Source organism: Pelodiscus sinensis, chromosome 18, assembly GCF_049634645.1.
Source record: "Pelodiscus sinensis isolate JC-2024 chromosome 18, ASM4963464v1, whole genome shotgun sequence".
NCBI lineage: Eukaryota > Metazoa > Chordata > Testudines > Trionychidae > Pelodiscus > Pelodiscus sinensis.
In genome coordinates, this window is record NC_134728.1 from 22,703,146 (window position 1) to 22,719,276 (window position 16,131).

The following is a 16,131-nucleotide window of genomic DNA, read 5'->3' on the forward strand; positions in this document are numbered from 1 at the left end:
GCAAATCTTAAAGATAAGAAGGTAAATAAAAAGACTCCAGCTACTCAGTATTTCTTTCTAACAGGGGCCTGGTCAACTTGATGTTAATTGGAATGTTTGTACTGCATAGTTCTGATTGCTTGCCATTGAACTGGCATGAACACTGGTAATTTTACCAAGTGATGTAGCCTAAAGGGTTTCCTCTTCTTGCATATCAGTGACCTGCCACAAACAATGTTGGCAGGAGAGATTTGCAAAGAGAATGTAGCAAGAATGATAGAATCTTAGGGACCTGAAGCGGTCGTCTAACACAGTTCCCTACACTTCTGGCAGGACTTAGTATACGAGTCCTGCAAAGATTTGTCTAACCTGCTCTTAAAATTATAGAATCATAGAACCATACAGCTGGAAGAGACCTCAGAAGGTCATCAAGTCCAGCCCCCTGCTCTAGGCAGGATCAATCCCAGCTAAATCAACCCAGCCAGGGCTTTGTCAAGCCGAGACTTAAACACCTCTAGGGATGGAGACTCCACCACTTCCCTAGGTAACCCATTCCAGTGCTTCACTACCCTTCTAGTGGAATAGTTTTTCCTAATATCCAACCTGGACCTCTCCCACCACAACTTGAGACCATTGCTCCTTGTTCTGCCATCTGTCACTACTGAGAACAGCCTCTCTCCATCCTCTTTGGAACCTCCCTTCAGGAAGTTGAAGGCTGCTATCTAATCCCCCCTCACTCTTGCTTCTGCAGACTAAACAGACTCAACTCAGCCTCTCCTCATAAGTCATATGCTCCACCCTCCTAATCATTTTGGTTGCCCTCCGCTGGACCCTTTCCAGTGCGTCCACATCCTTTTTGTAGTGGGGGGCCCAGAACTGGACACAATACTCCAGATGTGGCCTCACCAAAGCCGAATAAAGGGGAATAATGACATCTCTGGATCTGCTGGCAATGCTCCTCTTAATACAACCTAATATGCCATTAGCCTTCTTGGCTACAAGGGCACACTGTTGACTCCTATCTTAGGGGACGGAAATCCCACAGCCTCAGTGGCAGACAAGTTTACTCCAGTGCTTAGCCACCCTGACAGCAGCTTTTCCTAATGTCCAACCTAAACCCCCTGATTCTTGTCCTGTCGTCGGTGTGGCAGAGTACACTTTTTCTGCCTCCGCCCCTATGCACGCCCTTTAGAATGCGCCTAATGCAGCCCTGGCTGCCACCCTCAGGCCGTGCGTCCCCTTTCCTTGCCCTGGGAAGCAAGAGCTACTAGCCAGACTCCCGGGGAAAGCAGAATTCCCGGGGGCGGGATTGAAGCTTCCAGGGCAGGTTCCAGCCCCTCTTTCGGCGCCTTTCCAAGCCCAGCCCGACGGCGGCAGGGATGGAGGGCAGCCCGTGGCCTTTGAAACCTGCGGCCCGTTTCGATCGAGCGACACAAGCCGGGGCAGCCCGGGCTCCCGAGGGAAAGAAAAGGTCCAGTCGCCGGCGGCAGGTGGGCTGAGGCGCAGGCTGGCGCTGAGTCCGGGCTGCCCAGCCCCGCGGGAGCAGCAGCGCCTAGGCGGAGCGGAGTAAGCGGGGCTGGATGCAGAGGAGGGGCGGGGAGAGGAAACAGAGGCTGGAGGGGGGGGCAGACACTACCGCCCCCTGGGTACCGCTCCTGTCCCAGAATCGCCTCCTCCCCCCTCACCCCGGGGGGGCGCAGGAGCCGGACGCTCTGGCCCGCTAGGTCCTGGCTCGGCTCGCTCCGCTCCGCGGCGCTCTAGGACCCTGCACCAGAAGCTGCCGGTGCAGCTGGGACCCCCTCCCCCTCCAGCCGCACACACACCGGGTTGTAGGCAGCGGCAGCGGCGCCACCGGGCAGCCTGAGCGAGGGACTCGGGAGCTGGTACAGTCCGGCCGGGCCGGGGAGTTGGCGCGTTACAAGCGGGGCTGAGGAGAGGGGCGGCCAGGCTTGGGGAGCGCAGCGGGAGCGGGGGAGGCGCGGAAAGTTTGGGCCGGCAGGAGCGGGACCCGATTTTGTGTGTGTGTGTGTGTGTGTGTGTGTGTGTGTGTGTGTGTGTGTGTGTGAGAGAGAGAGAGAGAGAGAGAGAGAGAGAGAGCGAGAGGGGATGCGCTCTCTCCCTGTGTATGAGCTGGGGGATGTGCGCGCGCGGGTGTCTATGTGTAGCAGATGTGGGGTGTGTGTGTAAGGATGTTCTGTGTGTGTATGAGCTGGAGTGTGTGTGTGTACGGGTATCTAGGTGTAGCAGATGTGAAGTGTGTGTGAGGGGGTGCTGTGTGTGTGTGTGTGTGTGTGTGTGTGTGTGTATGAGCTGGGGTGTCGGTGTGAGGTGCTGTATGTGTATGGGCTGGGCTCTGTGCCTGTGTGTGAGGAGGTGTGAGGGGATGCTGTGAGCTGTGTGCACGGGCAAGGGTATGTGAGGGAATGCTGGTGTGTGTAGGTGCTGGCTGGAATAAGGGGGTGTGTACAGGGGTGGGATGCTCTGGTGTGTGAGGGAGTGCTGAGGTGTGTATGTGTGCTGGGGATGCTTGTGTGCGCTAAGGTATAAGAGAGTGTTGGGGTGCAGGTGTGTGCTGTGTGTGTGTGTGTGTGTGCTGGAGTATGGGAGTCTGCGGGAGAGGGGTGCTGTGGTGTGTGAGGGCGTTGTGGAGTGTGCATGTGTGTTGGGGATGTGAGGAGGTGCTAGGGTTTCTGTCTGTGCTGAGGTAAAAGAGGTGAGAGGGGTGCTGGAGTGTTTGTGTGTATGCTTGGGTGGGAAGAACCAACCTTTGCATTTAAAACCAAACCCTGCCAAACCCCTTGAGCAGTGCAAATCAGAGGTTCCCTGGTGTTCTGGGGGAAGACACCAGAGGTAATTGGAGAGGGGAGGGGTGCAGGGAAAAGACCAGAGCGGTTCCTTTGAGCCGACTGACGTTCCCTGCCTTTCCTAGCTCTGGACTCCTGCTGGTGAGAGCATCTGGGAAACCCGTGGGGCTAGCAGCAGATCTCCCAAGCAAGGCCCCATGGAGAACGAGACCTTGGGCTTCGGGCCCCCTCCAGGCAACAGCAGCATCAACCAGACTCTAGGGAAGATGCCCCAGCACTCCCTGGAGCTGCAGGTGGTGACCATCCTGCTGGTGCTGCTGATCTGCGGGGTTGGCATCGCGGGGAACATCATGGTGGTTCTGGTGGTGTTGCGCACCAAGCACATGGTGACCCCCACTAACTGCTACCTGGTGAGCCTGGCCGTGGCGGACCTGATCGTGCTGCTGGCAGCGGGGCTGCCTAACATCTCAGAGGTGGTGGCCTCGTGGGTGTACGGCTACGCCGGCTGCCTGTGCATCACCTACCTGCAATACCTGGGCATCAACATCTCGGCGTGTTCCATCACCGCCTTCACGGTGGAGCGCTACATCGCCATCTGCCACTCCATCAAAGCGCAGCTGCTGTGCACCGTGGCCCGGGCCAAGCGCATTATCGCTTGTGTCTGGCTCTTCACCTCCCTCTATTGCCTGATGTGGTTCTTCCTGGTGGACACGGCCCAGGCTACCTTCTCGGATGGGGCGCAGGTCAGCTGTGGCTACAAGGTCTCCAGGAACCTCTACCTGCCTATCTACTTTCTGGACTTCGCCATCTTCTACGTCATCCCGCTGGGGCTGGCCACTGTCCTGTATGGCCTCATTGCCCGCATCCTTTTCATGAGCCCCCTGCCCGCCACCCCCCAGGACCTCGGCAGGCTCAGCTCCACGCACCAGGGCAAGCCCCCACGCTCCAGCCAGGGCAACAAGGGGGCTCTGAGCTCCAGGAAACAGGTAAAGCCTGAAATACAGTCTGCTGCTCCTTCTTGCTGCACCAGAAAGGGGGAGGATGTGTGTGGTTGGGAGGGTGGGTGGAGGGCACACGAGAGGTCGAACGGGGCAGGGACTGGAGGTATCAGAGGGTGGAGAAGGACGGGCTGTTGTGCCTGAAGGGGATTTTCCCCCTCCTTTCCTGTGTTCCTAAAAATAAGTTTTCACTCTCTAGCTCTCATGCGTTATAAATACTTTGGGAGTTGGCCTGAGGCATTTTTTTCTCTTGGTGTCCTGGAATGGGCGAGGGTAAGTCAGTGCATTGCCCAGCTGTCCTGGGCAGGACGGATTAAAGGAATCAGTCTGGTGTCTGCTTAGGACAGTGTTTCCCAATTTTATTTGGCCTGGAACCCTTTTCAGCTTAAAAGAATTTCAAGGAACCCCCAGTGTTTCCAGGGTAAAATTTGTCAAGAAAAAAAAAATTTGGAGAGCCAAAAAAAAAAAAAAAAAAAAAAAAAAAAAGCTACAAAATAGACTGTCTCTTTAAGAAGGTGCAGGGGAGTGCTGCGTTTTTGCGGAACCCTTACTTTCAATTCACGGAACCCCAGGGTTCCACGGAGCACCAATTGGGAAACACTGGCTTAGGAAGTCATCATAAGCCTGTGGAGTTGCCTTGCGCTGGAGTTTAGCAGTGGGGCAGAATCTCGTAGAACTGTGACTCTGAGCCCTGACTTGGCCCTTTTTGGAACGCCAGTTATTCAATGACACCTGGTGGGGTTCTCTAGGAGCTTTTTCTCCTGGAACACCCCCCAAAGTCGGCAGACTTTCCAACAAAGCCCAGAGTTTTGTGCATTTACATGACTGATCGACCCCTCCCCATCTCCAGCAGCCGTCAGCAACATTGTGTGGGAATAGAGCAGAGCAGAGGAATAGTGCTATTGCCTTTTTTTCTATTTCAGGTTTTCTTTCCCTTCCCTGTGCAATGAAATGAGGAGAAAAGGAGCGACAGCTGATAAAAAGGCTGAGTTCTTTTAAAAGGTCCCTGACCACCCAGGGACATTGGTTTGCATCCCATAGATCCTGTCTAAGCGGAGAAGGCAGAGAAACGGTTGCCTTGTGCACCACCAGAGAGGGAAGCATTCCGCAGGAACGGAGCAGTCCTGGCTAGACGTTATTGTTGCAAGCTAGCTACTAATGTGCTCTATGATTAAAGGGGTGGTCGATGTTATCACAATGTAACCTGATCTTTACTCCCAAACGGATCATGGTTAATTAACCCTTCTAGTTTAAAATCGCCAAGGAAGAGGCGATCTGATGGGACCCAGCTCACCAGACCGGAGTGCCACGCTCAAATTCCCATTCTTTCCTGAGCAAATAGCATACAAATTAATTCCGGGGAGCAAACTCTCCTTCAGTAAAAAAAAAAGGAGCTGTCCTCCAGCAGAGGGAGACGTTTCCCTTTCTTTGCTGGTTAGTCCCTGTTTGGCTAAATTGTTCCTGTTAGCGTTCACCGCTCTGTCTGGATGTGCTTTCATTCTCTGCCTAATCCGCACTTTAGCTCGACAATAATTATCTGAAACCTTATTATCCTCCTCCCATTGGTAAACAGTCACAGGGTCCCGATGTGGGACTGTCAGTCTCCCGGAACAGGCAGCTGACACAAGGAAAAAGTTGGGCAGCACTTTCCCATTCAAGTTCGATTGAGCCATTGGGATTTGTGAAACTTAAAAAAAATGCAGCCAAAATGAGGGGAATTTTTTTAAAACAAACCTTAGATATGGGATGCTGGTGTTAATTTCTATGGCTAGCTCCTTAGGGCTTTTAGCCAAGTAGAGCCTATCTTTTTACCCGTCTCAACATGACTTCTCTTTTTACACCTGAACTTTGACTATATTAGACAGCTTTTCCACTGGTGCAGGGAGGCAGGACCCGATAGGAACAGGTGCCATTTCTAGAGCTGCCTAATGAATCCAAGCAGGGAGTGAGTCACTGCATCTCAGAGAGGAGACAGTTGTGAAATACCAGGTGCAATAGAATAGAACTCTGTATATGGATTTCCTAAATTGTATGTGTGCATATGTTTCCAATCTTTCTCCTTTAACTCTCTGTCTCTTTAACTGGATGAAATGGTAGCATTTGAAATAAAGGAAAGGAAGTGGGGTAGACATGTAAATAATAGGCAAGTGATGCTTTTTGGGATTATGCTTGATAATTGTGGAGCTTTGCACTGCACAACATAACACTTTCAGCTCTCTTCAGTAACAATTATTGACTCTGTACGCCCAGCGGAGACCTGTTGATTCCGCTTGTGCAGGCAGACTCAAGATATTTGCTGTCCAAACACACTGTCTCATTTTGTTCACACCTTAATGCATTGTTTATAAGGAGACCTCCATAACATTCTGAGACTAGGGCTCTCTGGTTTGTATCAGGTTTCTAATGGTCTTTTTGATCTGCCAGTGCTTGATCGTCCCTGAATGAGGCTGAGATATGAAATATATAAAATAAAATATATTATATTAATGATTAGTTATTATTATTTCCCACCTGTAGCTCTTAAAGCATTTTAAAAAGGTGGATCAGTATCATTAACCCCTCATATAAGTGAGGAAACAGAGGCACAGAGATATGAAAAGTATAGCCCACAGTCACATGGCAAAAGCAGAAAGAGACCATGCATCTCCCGTTCCTAGCCCTGTCTGGATTGCACTGCCCCCTTCTAGATCTATCTGAATTATTAAGCAGTGTGATCCATCAGGTGAGCCAACTTGGTGAGACACAGGGACCCCTTACTGGAAGAAATGTTATGATGAGAAATAAACTTCGGAAATATTGGGAGACAGTGAGCAGGAAGGTACCTTCCAAACTGTAGCTCAGGCTTCACTGCCCTGAGACTGACAGCCAGAATTTTCTGTTCAGATTGAGTGCCTAGTTAAAGATCACTTTAAAGAGCTTTCCTCATTATTTCCCTCTCTAAAAGATCTCAATATCGGCAGAGCCAGAGCAAGTGTTGGAGGCAATAAGATAACTGCAGTCATAGGGGAAACGCCACAAAACACAGTTGGGAATGACCAAATGGGAGACTACATGAGACCTGAAGCCATATTAAGGGACATCAGCCAGAGGATAATCAGAAGTGGGGTGTGATAGGCATCCCTCTCAAACGCACACATTCAACTCCAGTGCTTGTATATCTTTGCAGGTTATTAGTTGCTGCAGTTGAAAATGTTTCTCTTCCTTTGCTGATTCTAGTTCCATTTTCAGAAATTAGAAAACTGAAAGATTTTGTAAACTTGCTTTTTTGTCTTCTAACTTTCCTGTCATGATATTGTTAAATTTGACAGGGGACATAGTCATATGTTAAGATCAAGGATGCTCTGAAAGCTGGAGAGAACTGTAGGGTCTTACTTCTCCTTTCACTTCTAATGGTGTAATTTGGGAACAGCTCTAGAGAAGTCAAGCAGAATGAGAAGCAAATCAGGCCCATATAGAGAAATGGTCCATCAGCTGCCAGGAGATGGACTGACCCAAGTTCTCAAATGAAATATCCAAGTAATTTATGCCAATGCCAAACTTTGCCTTAAATTCAGTCATAGTTCTTGTTCCCACTACTTCTGGTTTCCACTCATTAGATCTTCCATTAGCCAATCTTCCATTTTCTCTGTAGTAGAAAATCTTCCCATTAATGTCTAGCTGAGAGCCATCCAGTTTTTAAACAGCAAATTGCGTAGAGCTTAATACATTTATTACAGTTCACAGAAAGCAGCAGAGAGGAGACAGAGACAGATGAGTTTATCAGTTCAGAGTTATAGAGCTAAATATTAATATAGTTTTGTGGTATTATCTTCCAGCTTTGCTTTGCTTTGCTTTTTTCGGGGTGGGAGAAAATGCACGTGAAAGTCTACAGTGGGTGGGGGAAATCATTTACCTGGCAGAGAGTAATAGTTACTTCAGGGCAATACAGTAAATCTGTTTAATGCACACATACTATTGGGAGCTGCTTTCAAAAAAGATGACAGGATTATTGGCATGCTTGATTGCATCCAGCATAATATTTGGAATCATCACAGCTTCAAATTCAATGGACTTGAGAAGATTTCAGAAGACAATGAGCTAACATGAATAATATTATTATTATTAGCATTTATATTGCAGTAGCATCCAGAGGCCATAATCACATTAGAGCTCTATTGAGCTAGGTGATGTATATACATAATAAGTGACAGCCCTTGCCATAAAGAGTTTACCATCTATTGTAAAAGTTACTGCTAAGTGGAGGAGGACAAGCTGCAGACATGATATGCCTTGTTTTTAGTAAGGCTTTGATACAGTACCACCCACATGACATTCTCAGGAGCAGGAAAGTCCCGAGGTGGGCTGCGGCAGCTGGCGCCCCAGGCGGAACGCGCGATCGCTGCCCCCACCTGCACGGCTGTCAATGGACTGACATCATCATCGAGCACCCCGTGCATCCCGTCATATCATCATCGGGCGCCCCGGGCGCCCCATTGAGGCGGCGCCCTAGGCGACGGTCGAGTCCACCTATAGTCATGGGCTGCCCCTGCTCAGAAGCAAACTAGGGAAACATGGTGTAGATTTGTAAATGGTTCACACTCCTGTGAGTGTCCCTTTGTGGCGGAGGACATGTCTGCAATTTTTGGCCCGGCTATTCTCCAGGAGCAGATATGTCCTTGAAAGGTGTCAGGTCCTTTGTCTGGGACCAGGCATCTTCTTATCCCCTTGCTGCAGCTGCTGTGGACTCAGGGGGACCCAGGCCTGCCCACTGGCCCAAGGACCCTGTAAGTAGCAGTTGCCTGCTAAGTGCCTCTAGTGCATGTTGCTCCTGGGTCACTTTCCCAAGCCACTGCTCCAAGGGTTGCCAGATGTCCAGTTTTGAAGTGGACAGTCCAGTATTTGAGCTTTCTGTTCAGGAAACAAATTCAGAAAATATAAATGTCCAGTATTTTCTAAATAAGAACTAATGTGGATTGTGATGTAATGTCAAGTGTGTACAGCATTTTTGTTGAAACCATCTGGCAACCCTAACTGCTCTGTCCAGCTTTCTCTCTGGGCTTTGAGGTCCGGCTCTCCACACACCCTGTCCCGGGTTCTGCAAAGTTTAGTAGCCAGTGATGGCTAGTCTTCAGTCTCTGGACCTGGGTCTGAACCAGGTCTAGAGTTCAGCTTGTACCCAGAACTGTCCAAGATGCTGCTGTCCTCCCAGTCAAAGCCTAGACCTGGCTGGGTCAAGCTCCAGGAAAGAACTGCCAGGCCCTGGCCCAGCAGCTTATTTTATATCAGCCTGCTGGGCCTTGATTGGCTGCAGCAAAAGCAGCCAGTCTATCCTGCTTGGAGGACTTCTCTTCTGCTCTTCTCCCTGGGGCGGGAAGCGGCAAGGCCTCTAGCCTCCAGCCGAGGGCATCGGGCCTAGTCCACCGAGTCACAAGGTTATATTATGGTAAAATACAATTAGCTGAAAGATCATTTTCAGAAAGAAGGTATCAATGGTGCATAAGCTAAATACATGGACCTATCAAGTGGAGTCACTCAAGTATCTGTCCTGGATGTAATACTATTCCATATTTTATTAATTATTTAGATAATGGAGCTTTTAAAATTTGCAATGACAGCAAGCATTTTGGGGGACAGTATTAGAGATAAAAAAAACTTGGCAATTAGAGAATTGTCAGAAATCAACAGAATGCAATTTTAAAAAGACAAATGCCAAATATGACAGGAAGGAGAAAAAAATGAACGTACAGCTATAAAATGGGGAATAATTAGCATGGTAGTACTTCTGAAAAGGATATGTGAATTATAGTGGATCACAAGTTGAATATGAGTCCATAGGGTGAGACAGGGTGAAAAAGGTTAATCTAAATCTGGGGTGTACTAACAAGAATGTCAGAGGAGGTAATTGTTTCACTTGTTCAACACTGGTGAGACTTCGACTGGAGTATGATGCCCAATTCTGGGTGCTGCACTTTAGGAACGATGGGACAGACTCAATATACATCTGAGGAGAGCAACTAAAGGCATTAAAGGTTTAGAAAACCTTATCTTTGAGGAGAGGTTAAAAAAACTAGGCATGTTTAGTACTGAGAAAAGAAGACTGAGTGTGAGCCTAATAACAGCCTTCAAATATCTTAAGGGCTGTTATAAATACGGACTGGGATCAATTCTTCTCCATGTTCTCTGATGGTAGCGGAAGAGGTAAGGATATAATCTGCAACAAAGGAGATTTAGGTTAAATTTTATGAAAAACTCTCTATAATAGTAGTTAAGCTCCAGAATAGGCTGCTGAATTTCTATCATGCTATAAATATCACTTAAATACCTTAGAGGAAAAACAATGACTGGGAAGACATGCCAGAAACTCCCATTTCAGGGTGCTGTATATGAACGGTGTTCAATATATCTGAATGCTAAATACATACATGCTCTATATCACACTGACTAGGGGGAGTACCTGCCATCACACCTGCCTGGGTTGTGATCTTACAATTAAGAGTCAGTACAAGGATGAGAAATTTCCATAGCTGACTCCAGACCCTAGAATAAGTAAGGTTTGTAAGTAAACAATAAAGTTAATACTCTAGAGATGCCTCAAGGGCAAAGCCTTCTTTATGGAAAGGACTGCTGAGAAGAAGGGCTTTATAGCCCTGTAAAGGTAAAAACATTCTGCAGGGAGGCAGTGGAAATGTCTCTTTTGTATCTGAAAGTTTGGTAAAAGCAAGAATATAAAAACAATAACAGAACATGTGGAAATAGCAGAGGTGCTTAATGGCTTCTTTGTTTCAGTTTTCATCCAAGAAGGTTGGTTGTCATGGATGATCTAGAGGTCGCTGGCCTGCCTGGGTAAGCCACAGATAGGCCCACAAATCTTTTTTAGTCAAGTATCCATTGTCATGGAGCCTCACAGATTCCCTTGGCTAGAAACAGCGAACCACAGCCAGTGGGAGCTGCAAGGCTTTGTGGCTACAGACACTTGAATAAATAAAGATCTCAGGTCTACCAGAGGGTTACCTGGGTGAGCCCATGACCCAAGTTTGAAAACTGGTGATCTAGACCATCCCTGACAGATGTTTGTCTAACTCCTCTTAAAAACCTCCAATGATGGAGACTCCACAACCTCCCTTTGCAATTTATTCCACTGACACCAACATTCTGAATTCAATCTGTAGGACAGGAAATTACACCTGTAGGCTTAATTGATATGCTAGTTCCCAGTTCATAGGAATATACATAGGAAATGCCATATTGGATCACAGCAGTGGTCCATCTACTCCAGTATCATGACTTCAACACCCACACTTAAGAAGAAAGTGCACAAAATGGTATTGTAGGCAGTCATGGAATAACTTCCTCTGAGGGGAAATTTCTTCTTACCTTCCACTACAGTTTTGCTTATGCCCTGAAGCATGTGTGTTTATATCCCTAATTCACCTAGGTCCTGATCCTGCACCACTGAAGTGAATGGGAGTTTCTTAATTATCTTCCAAATGGGAATAGGATCAGGTGTCTTTAGCAGAAATAAAGTAATCAGTCTTCTGTCTGGAAGGTGATAACCTTTGTGGGGCTTCAGGGAACAGGCTGCCATGTAATTTGAATGTAAGTGCTGCTGAGTATATGCTTCGCATTGTACTTACTAGTATTCAGACAGGTGATACGAGGTGAAATTAAATGGGCAGTCAGCATTTCCTTGAATTGCTGCTTATGTTTTCAAATACTGGTTTTAATTCTACAGTAATGAAGGGACCAAAATTCCATTGCCTTTTTCTTATCCTTCAAAGATCTCAAAGTGCTCTACCTACTTGAAGTAAGCTTTATATAAGCCCATGTGACATATGAAAGGATCATCACACCCATTCTTTATATGGCTAATTTGAGTCAGAGGGGAGCTTAAATGGCTTGCCTGGTTACACATACCGAGTGAAAAGATAGAGCCAGGAATAGACCACGGGAGTTCAACTCCATGTCCTTTACTCTATCCACTAGAGTCACTGTGTGCTGTTATCCATAGCAATACATCATCTATACTCCAAAATCAAGCCAGATAAATCATGTAGCTATTTCGATGCAGCTGCAGAAGGAATAAACAGAAAGAGTGCTCTATCATAAATATGGGCTTTCGTGGAGCCCACATCACAATGCCGTTTGGAATTAGTTGAATAGATTTAATCTAGATGCAAATTTGGTGAGCTGGATTGAAAGACAGCTAATAGGTCATGTATGAACTGTGGTTATTCATGATGCTGTATCTACTTATGAGGAGATGAAGGTGTCTTGTTCGACGTTGAGGCTAGTTTCTTACACCTTTCTAGTGATCTGAAGGAATAAGGAGCACCTGAATTACATTTGCAGGTGCTGTTGAGTAAAGACATACTGCAAACCTCTAGGAGAGCTCTAGTAGTAAAGTAAAGGACAGCAGTATAATCGTCTAAGATAGACCAGAGAGAACACAGGCAGAGCTCAAAATGGGGAAATGAATAATGAGGCTTCAGTTTGGAAACATGCAAAATATTAATGAGTATCCCAATGCAGGGCTACTGATGGAAGAGAGGAATTTAAAGACAACACAGATTAGCGCTGGAGATAACTCGTTCCCTGCAATGGGATCTGGTTTCTAAGTCAGTGCGCATATTGAGTTATCTAAGTAGAGGCATCGCACTATATAATTTTTGTGACAAAGGAGTAACAAGACTGCTGTTGTAATATTTAATGTTTTCTTAAGGCCTCCATTCCTACAGTCAGGTGATTATGTGAAAATCTCAGTTTACACTTCTAAAAAATAAGTGTCTAGCCCTCATGATTGTGGAGAAAAACCGGAAAGTGTAAAAACAACTTCACGCTAGAGGTTTAGACATAAAAGACCCTAACCTCCTTCCCCCTCTCTGAATATCTTCTTTCAACCAATCTTGATGCTATTTCAGGGCCTGACATGATTGTTGAATGACTGGTATTGGCATTGCTGTAAAAGTCTCTCTTCAAGCATGGCTGGTGGTGTTGCATTTGCAGCTCAGTCTTGATCCTAATTGAAATCAGAGACAAAATTCTCAGTGATTTCAGAGATGAGGATCAGGCTCTTGGAATTGTATGGACAGTGTGAGACATCTGACAGTGGAAAAGACAACAACTAGAAATGGTCCAGAGAAAGGCAACAAAGATAATGAAGGTACTGAGGGGAATAACCTCCTAGGAGGAAAAGTAAGGCAAGGCAACTATGCAGAGCTTGGTGAAAAGTTACCTGAGACAACAGGAAAAATTTCACATCACTTGCTCTTTACATGAAAACATAATATGCAGGAACTACATAAGATTAGAGAGAAGGCTGGTCCAGTGGTTAACTCACTAGACTATGAGTGAGGGTCAGGACTGGTGAAAGACTGCTGGGTCCTGGGCAATGTATGAGAGAGGGGGTTTGGCTTTGGGTCTTCTGGAAAGGGCATGGCTGCAGGGCTGGCCTCCCCCAGGCAGCCCTCCACGCCACCTGGACCATGCCACTTAGGGCTTGGGCAGTGATTTAAAGGGCCCAGGGATCTGGCTGCCGCTGCTGCCAGGTTACTAACAAAGGAGTTCAGGTTAGACTGAGTCACAGGCTGACTCCACCTCCTGAAGGGGTGAGGTGGAAGGGGCAGGGATGGAGACTAGTTTCCCTCCAGAGTTGAGGCGGGAGGCTGGAGGCTTTGAATTAAACACACAGCAAAGGGATCCTGACCCCACAGCTACCATGTTGCCTGGCAGCCACCTGGGGTCGCTGCAGTTCTTTAAAGGGCTCATGATTCCAGCCTCTGCCGGGGTAGCGGTGCTACTGGGCAGTCTTTAAATAGCTATAGCAACCCCAGGTGGCTGCCAGGCAACGTGGGAGCGGCAGAGCTGCGAGCCCTTTAAATTGCTACTAATTTAAAGGGCTCACCGTTCAAAGCTGCCTGGCATTACTGCAGCTATTTAAAGGGCTTGGAGCTCTGGCCCCTGCTGTGGTAGTGCCGCGACTAGGAGCCATGAGCCATTTAAATAGGATCCTGCTGCCTGACCTACGTCCTGGAAATTCAGTGGCATGGGCAGCAGGATATACATAGTAAGCAGCCAGATGCAGTCTGCAGGCTGGATCAAAGTGTTAGGCGGCCAGCTCCGGTTCCCAGGCCAAATCTTGCCCAGCCCTGGTGTAAAGGAAAATGCAAGCTAGACTACAGGAACAGGGAGGTTGCATTAGTGTGTGGGAAACTCCATCGCTGAAGTTCCCTCTACTGGAATTCTTCAAATTGAGGCTGGGTTTGCCTCTTAGGATAGTGCAGTAAAAGGCTGATCTTGCCCATGACAAGGACATGAACTTCACCTAACAGGTCTGTTCCATCCCTGATAATTGTGCTGCCATCAAGTAGTGACAGCTCTAGCATGACTTGGCATGCTTAGCTCCCAGAACCCAGTCTCCTGTCCCCTTTTCTATGGAATAGGTCAAACCACTAGCACTGAGATATGTCAGGTGGCATCCCATCTCTTTCCAACCACAAGGCAATTCCTTGCTTTAGGAAGATGTGTCTCTTGAATAGCACCATAGAATGCTGCTTCACAAGTGATATTGGCTCATTTGCTTATGAATCATTTGGTGGAAGTGTGGATTATTGGCCATCTGCCATTCATGCTTTCCACAGGCTAGCTAGATTAGAAGCACTGACAGCTTTTTATATTCCTGATGGTCTTCAGCAAGTACCTCATCATTTGTATCAGAAATGTTGATACCAGAAGCTGCAATTCAGGAGTTTGTTTAAAAACACAATTGCCAAGTAGGTACAAACACAAGGAGGCAAGTAGAAATCAGCAGATTTTCAAATATAAATGTGCTTCTGCAGAGGGTGCTAGCATAGTGATAAATATGATAATACTTGCTATCTTCCTACTACCCACAGGCAGGATGTGCATCTCACAGGAAACAAACAGAATGCAGATCCCTGCTGTGAGGAGCTGATATTCTAAGACCTGGATCCTACAAATATACATGGATGTTTGAATTCTATGGGCCTACTCCCATGTGTAAGAATTTGCAGGAGTAGGGCCTCTGTGACTAACATGAGAGACAGGAGCAGATACAACATGACCCAATTGTTTGATCTTGCAAGAGTCCAATGGATGGAAATTGAAACTAGACATTCAGAGCAGGAATAAAGGACACTGTTTCATCAGAGATCTGGCAGTAAAGATAAAATCATTGCTGACAAAACTTTCAGTTGACACAGAGATATGCACAATAGTAAATGATGAGGACAAGGCAGTCATACAGAGCTATCTGGATCACCTGGTAACCTGGACTCATTCAAACAAAATGTGTTTTAATACAGCCAAATGCAGTTATACATCTAGGAACAAAAGGAATGCAGACCACATGCTAGAAAGTAGTGACTCTGAGGAGGGTTTATGGGTAATAGTGCACAAGCAACTTAACATGAGCTTCCATGGAGCTGTGTCCAAAAGTGTTCATGCAATCTTTGGATACACAAATGGGGGGGGGGGGGTAGTGAACCTAAGTAGGGAGATGATTTCACCTATATATATGGCTCTGCTGAGACTGATACTGGACTCCTGAAGCCAGTTCTGGTGTTCATATTTTAAAAAGGATGTTGAAAAAATGGGGAGAGTGCAAAAAAGACCTACAGAAATGATTCAAGCTGGAGGAAATGCATGGCAGAGAGAAACTTAAGGAGTCCAATTTGTTTAGCTTTTCAAAAAGAAGATTGAGCAGTAACTTGATTCTAGTTTATACTTATCTTTACAGGGAGAAAATGCCATGTACTAAAGACAACATCACATTAGAAATTAGGCACAAGTTTTTAACAGTGACAGTGACTAATCATTGCAACAAACTGCTAAGAGAAGTGATCCATCTCTTGATGTCTTCAAAGTCAGGTCTGGATGCTTTTCTGGAAGATATACTTCAGCAAAACACAATCTATGCATTAGTTAAATAAGTTAGGGTATGTCTACACTACAGCGCTAATTCGAACTAACTTAGTTCGAATTAGTTAATTCGAACTAAGCTAATTCGAACTAACGCATCCAGACTAAAAAACTAGTTCGAATTAGCATTTTGCTAATTTGAACTAGCATGTCCACATTAAGTGGCCCCTGAACCGGGGTTAAGGATGGCCGGAAGCAGTGCCGGCAGGGCATCAAATGAGGACTTAGAGCGTGGAGCAGCTGTCTCAGGCTAGCCGAGGGCTGCGCTTAAAGGGACCCGACCCCCACCCCGGACAGACAGTTCTCAGGGGTGCCCCGCTTGCAAAGCAGTCCTGTCTTGGAGTGCCCTGAGTGCCCACACTGGGCACATCACAGCACTCGGCCATCAGACCGGCTGCACTTGCCGCAGGCTGCCATCTGGGGAGAGGGGGCAA

The 16,131-nt window shown here is 47.0% G+C and overlaps 1 protein-coding gene across 3 annotated transcripts in view; it reads left to right on the top strand.

The window, feature by feature from the left end:
* Positions 1-1,284: 1,284 nt before the first annotated feature.
* Positions 1,285-16,131, top strand: part of LOC102456414 (thyrotropin-releasing hormone receptor-like) — a 34,042-nt gene continuing 19,195 nt past the window's right edge. The window contains exons 1-2 of one of the 3 annotated variants that reach the window (XM_075901247.1): positions 1,285-1,469; positions 2,909-3,769. In XM_075901247.1, coding sequence (XP_075757362.1) covers positions 1,359-1,469; positions 2,909-3,769 — 972 coding nt within the window. In that variant the 5' untranslated portion in view covers positions 1,285-1,358. Of the gene's footprint in view, positions 1,546-1,626; positions 1,863-2,908; positions 3,770-16,131 lie in introns of those variants that run through there. The other 2 variants (XM_075901248.1, XM_075901249.1) reach the window with 2 other exon arrangements.